The sequence below is a fragment of the Rhagoletis zephyria genome, unplaced genomic scaffold (genome assembly GCF_001687245.7).
Source record: "Rhagoletis zephyria isolate East Lansing unplaced genomic scaffold, Rhagoletis_zephyria_1.1 Rzeph_scaffold_28180, whole genome shotgun sequence".
NCBI classification, from domain to species: Eukaryota; Metazoa; Arthropoda; class Insecta; order Diptera; family Tephritidae; genus Rhagoletis; species Rhagoletis zephyria.
Window position 1 is genome coordinate 229 of NW_016185237.1, and position 4,743 is coordinate 4,971.

The window sequence follows — 4,743 nt, forward strand, 5'->3', positions numbered from 1 at the left end:
TCCGAGTTGATTCCCAAAAATTTCGTGCATTTGTTCAGCTGCTTATGCGCATTTTAAAGAGGAAAATGCATGAGTCAAAGCAAATAAAGGCTGTTTATGCAAATAATCGAGCCCGTTTGTCAACCGTATAAGGCAGCCGATATAAATAAAGTAAATAAACCTCTTATATCTTTATTTTTTACCTGCGCCAAACAAATTTGGTATCGGTAGTTTTGGTTATTTTATAGCTAACTGCGCGTTTCAAAATTGTTCCATTGGAAAAGTATGCATGTATTAGTGAAAAAGTGTGCATGTGTTGCTATTCCTGTCCCCGTAGCGAATCTGGGGTACCTCAATTTTAATTTTGGATTCTAATGGTATGATTATGGCAACTTAACGTAACTTACGGCCTTCTCTTAAAAATTCTGTTAAATGGGTGCTGCTTATAATTGAACAGCCGAAACCCAACGTAACTTAATGCCACGTTGAAATCTGTTCCATTTTGATTCTCTAAGTTCTACGTTCCATTAAGTTAAGTTGCCATAATCAAGCTTTAATGGCTGGTTTCTCCTGACTGAATTTTTTTTTTGAAAGACTAATATAAAATAAGAGCACAAACGCGAATTCATATAAGGTAGATATGAAGTCGCTTGCAGAGCACTGTAACAACATGGCAACGAATTTGATCATTTCGCTTCTTTGTTTGATAATTCGTAGTTACCCGTTTATTCATCTGCAGCAGCTGCTCCGCCTGCAATTGCTGCTCACTTTGCGTTGATTGATCGCCCTGCTCTAATTGATCCTCTGGTATGTTTCCTTCGCCGTTACCATTAAGAGTCGTATCATGCCAGCGAATCATAGAATGCCGAAGTTTCATGTGGCGGCTTAAATTTCCTAGGGACCCGCCATTGAAACTTATTTTCTTTGAACAATGTTTGCACATAGCACGTTTCGAGCCAGCATTTTTGAAATGACTCCATATCAGACTTCTCTTTGCAGGCATCTGAAAATACACCAAACACTAATTCCAACCTATTAAAAAAGAAAAAAAAAATACTTACTTTAACTCCAGACAAACCAGCGCTTAGTTTTTATGGCAATCGAAAAAGAAATAGCGCATAATTATTGTTCAATCAGTACCATAACTACATATTTTGTACATAAAGAAGGTTTGTATTGGAATATTTGTAACACAATTCATATATGGGACAGTTTTCACAATTCGGATATTGATTAGATTTAAAGCAAATTTTATTTAGTCAATTTAAAAAATGTAGTTCATCTAGAATTCTATATATGTACACATATAATTCACACGCACTTGAATGAACTAGTTTAAAGAACTAAATCAAACTAAATTTTTCATGAACCACAAAACTAGGGGTGCAAAACTCTCGATGGTACTATCGATAGTAACGATAGTTTTAATTTTTCATCACTATCTAAAGAGCGAAATACACCACACAAGCGGTTTGACAAACCAAGCGAAATTTCCCTTTGCTTCAAGCCATTTGTGCTGTGTATGGGGGTGTTTGAAGGTTTGACANCGCTTGCGTTGTGTATAGCAAAATCGCCTCATTCGCAACGAAATTTTCACCGAGTAAGGACGTAAGAGAGGAAAATGAAAGAAAACCATAATATTTAGCATTGCGAACTGGAAGAAAACTAAAATTCTTTGCTTGAACGAGTCATGTTTGCATGGTGTATGGCGAAATGGGAAAAGTAGGTTTGAAGAATGTTTGACAAGCCGCTTGTGTGGTGTATTTCGCTCTTAAGGCTTTAGTTTGTGGTTCCACTACGGGCCGTCTTCGCGTGATTGAAAATCTCGCTTGAGTTCTGCTCACAGTATATACAGTAATAAACCTTATAGCAGTTTTTCAACAATTGCAACACTATTGTGGGGAATTTTGCCTCATGATAAGAAAACGGTCTTTTCGAGGATAAAATATATATACAAAATGTAGGTTAAGTATAGTATCAATTCTTAATTAGGCATAATATCAATAGTTAAGTACATAGTTAACGTTTGTGTTCCTATAAACTGGAAACTCACATCGTATTTTTTGAATGAAAAACGTGAATTTCGTGAATTTATCAAGGACAACTCTAAATTTCCGAATATATTTAAGTCTTTATTCCAAAATACAAATCAACATGTTTTAAGTGAAATTTTAATATTATTCTCACGTAAGGCCCGACCGCCTCTTTCTCATGGGCTGCAATATATGTCAGCGTTTACTGCTTGACATCTATTGCAGGCAATTCGATAGTTTGACAGCCATATTTTCATTTGAAAGAAATCGTGCTGGTGGTAACATCGATGAAATTTTGATATTGAACCAAAATAAAAATTTGTTCCCTATTGGATTATTTATGATTACGTTTTGGGAAATTATTCAGCAAGTTTTTTAGAGATTTAAATGTTTTCAAACACCGAAATTGAGAGAATGTTGTCTGGTGGCATCATGCGGTAAATGCTTATTTCAAGACATCAAAGTGCCCACACACAAAAACTTGCAATCATATTGTTCGTCAAAATGACAGTAGGTAGGACATCGGTGTTTGCCTGTGGAGGTCTGCAGTAATGTATGTATTCGTGAAAACTATCGATAGTGCTTACGGTCGGTGTTATGCAGGCAAACTTTTGTTTGCCAAATTAAATGGCGGCTGCTTAGTTTGCTCGGAGGTGGTTATGTCGAGTTTGGCACAGGGTTGCACGTTCATTATGGTTTTCATGGATATTGCCAACACGAAATGAGGATTTCAGAGGTACATAACGCGCACAATTTAAAATTTTTGTATATGACAATACCGAATTTGCTGCAGTTTGACCAAACAAAATTAGTTTGCTGTGAGAGTCGCCAAACTCGCTCTCTCCGAGTTTGGTGCAACAACAATTGCACGCAGTTTGCCAAACAAAATTTCTGCATAACACCAACCTACAAAACCATCGATGTTTTCGATAGTCAAAAACCATCGATACTATCGATAGTGACATCGATAGTTTTCCAGCTCTACCCTTGTATAAATTCGCCTTGCCTTGTACGAATAGTTAACTCAACAATGGAAAGTATTTTATTGTCAAATATTGCCGCTATTATAGTCAAAGATGTTTTAATAGACGACAACAAAACTAAGAACGAGCCGCCTAAATTCATAACTAAAGAGTTCCCGCTGCTCTCTGCCGATACTGATGATGAAGCGCTGCATTTCTTTCTGAAGCAAAACCGTGCGAAGAAACGTCGAAAGTCTGATGACATCCAGAATAATACCGAAAAGCCAGTCAGTTCCAATTTGAATAGGGTATCTGTTGAAGGAGACGCCCGAAGCACAATCACTCCGTATGAATTCAGTAAGCACCAAGCGCCACTCGAAATCAATTTAATAAACAAGTTTAATACCATCCTCTTCGAGGGATACCTGCACATGAGCAAAATAACGTTCTTGGTAAGAATATTTCATTCAATGAATGCAATGTTAACGTAATACTAGTGTTTTTATTAATCTAGCGCATTTTCAAAAGATTGCGTAGATTTTTACCCAATGAGCATATTCCCACTGCCGCACCGCCGCAGTCAATTTTTTCCCTTGCTCTATGGAAATTGTCTACCGACGAGCACTTTGAAGATATCGCGCGGAAATTCAACACTACCAAACATATCTGCCAACAACTTATACGCCTCTTTTGGCGTCGCATTTCTGCACAATATGAATTGCTAATACAGTGGCCTAGCACGCCAGAGAAACGCAATTACAATATTCAAAACTTCCAAACACTTCATCAGTTGAAAAAATTCGGGCAACTTTTCGGCATTGTAGCCAGCAAAAAATTGGACGTTTTCCTCGAAGCCGAAAATGAGGAGCGACAAGTAGTATTGCAAATCATTTGTGACGCCGATCAAAAGATTACCGATTCCTTTTTGGTACTTGCTGACGAGTATTCATTCGACGCCTCACCCATAGGTCAAACATTGGCATTAAATGTACAAACAATGCCAACAGGCAGTTACCTCATAGGTAATAATAGTTTTCCTCTTAAACCCTATCTAATGCGTCCAATAGGTGAGCCCAGCGATGATGAGGAGCGAAATTTCAATTCAGCATTACAACCGGCTTTACATATTGGCGAACAAGTACTAGATGCAATGGCGAAACGTTTTAATGTTTTATATGCGTTAGAAGCGCGTAATATTCATGAAGTACGAAAAATAGTGGACACGGTTTGTGCATTACATAATCTTTGCGTTGAAATGGAGGATGACTATAGCGAGCGCAAACTGAAGGATATGCAGTTTAATTGGGCCAAAGTGATAGACGAAGGCTCAAAAAAACTAGGAGATGAACAAGACGAACAGGGCAAACAAAAGCGTAGAGCTCTAATGGCGCAGGTGTTAAATTAAATATCTTGGGTACATTTCAAATTTAAACGGATTAGCATTAGGATCTCAAGTACACACCAAAAAGTAATTTTAAATTTATTTATTATACCTTTTATTCCTTCTAATTATTTAAGAAACAATTCTAGTGTGTATTTGATAATTCTCTGTTGTCGGCATTTGCTGGTAAACTAATTTCTTTTTCATTTGCAGTAAAAGTTTGATTACATGTTTAGAGCTACAAATATGATTACTTTAAATTAGAATTCATTTATATGTGTAGATTTATTAATACAGTAAATGTATGTATGTATAATATATTTTCATATTACTTTTAGTTGTGGTTTTTATATCAGAATTATTTGTCCGTTCGGCTGCACAAAAGAGT

At 36.6% G+C, this 4,743-nt stretch overlaps 1 protein-coding gene and 1 long non-coding RNA gene across 3 annotated transcripts; one reads left to right on the top strand and one right to left on the bottom strand.

Moving 5' to 3' along the window:
• Positions 1–570: 570 nt before the first annotated feature.
• LOC108382686 (uncharacterized) lies at positions 571–1,400 on the bottom strand. Its single transcript, XR_001849703.1, has 3 exons — positions 1,041–1,400; positions 701–982; positions 571–639 (listed from the first exon to the last, which is right to left on the bottom strand). It is a non-coding gene; the product is annotated as an uncharacterized LOC108382686 (long non-coding RNA).
• Positions 1,401–3,030: 1,630 nt separating this feature from the next.
• On the top strand, positions 3,031–4,736 carry LOC108382684 (uncharacterized). 2 transcript variants are annotated; one of them, XM_017639057.1, is made up of 3 exons: positions 3,031–3,426; positions 3,489–3,996; positions 4,042–4,736. In XM_017639057.1, exons 1-3 carry the CDS (start codon positions 3,043–3,045, stop codon positions 4,377–4,379), a joined length of 1,230 nt encoding a protein of 409 aa, XP_017494546.1. In that variant the 5' UTR covers positions 3,031–3,042; the 3' UTR covers positions 4,380–4,736. The 2 variants fall into 2 exon arrangements, with proteins under 2 accessions (XP_017494546.1, XP_017494545.1); XM_017639056.1 differs by having other exon boundaries at positions 3,489–4,736.
• Positions 4,737–4,743: the final 7 nt, after the last annotated feature.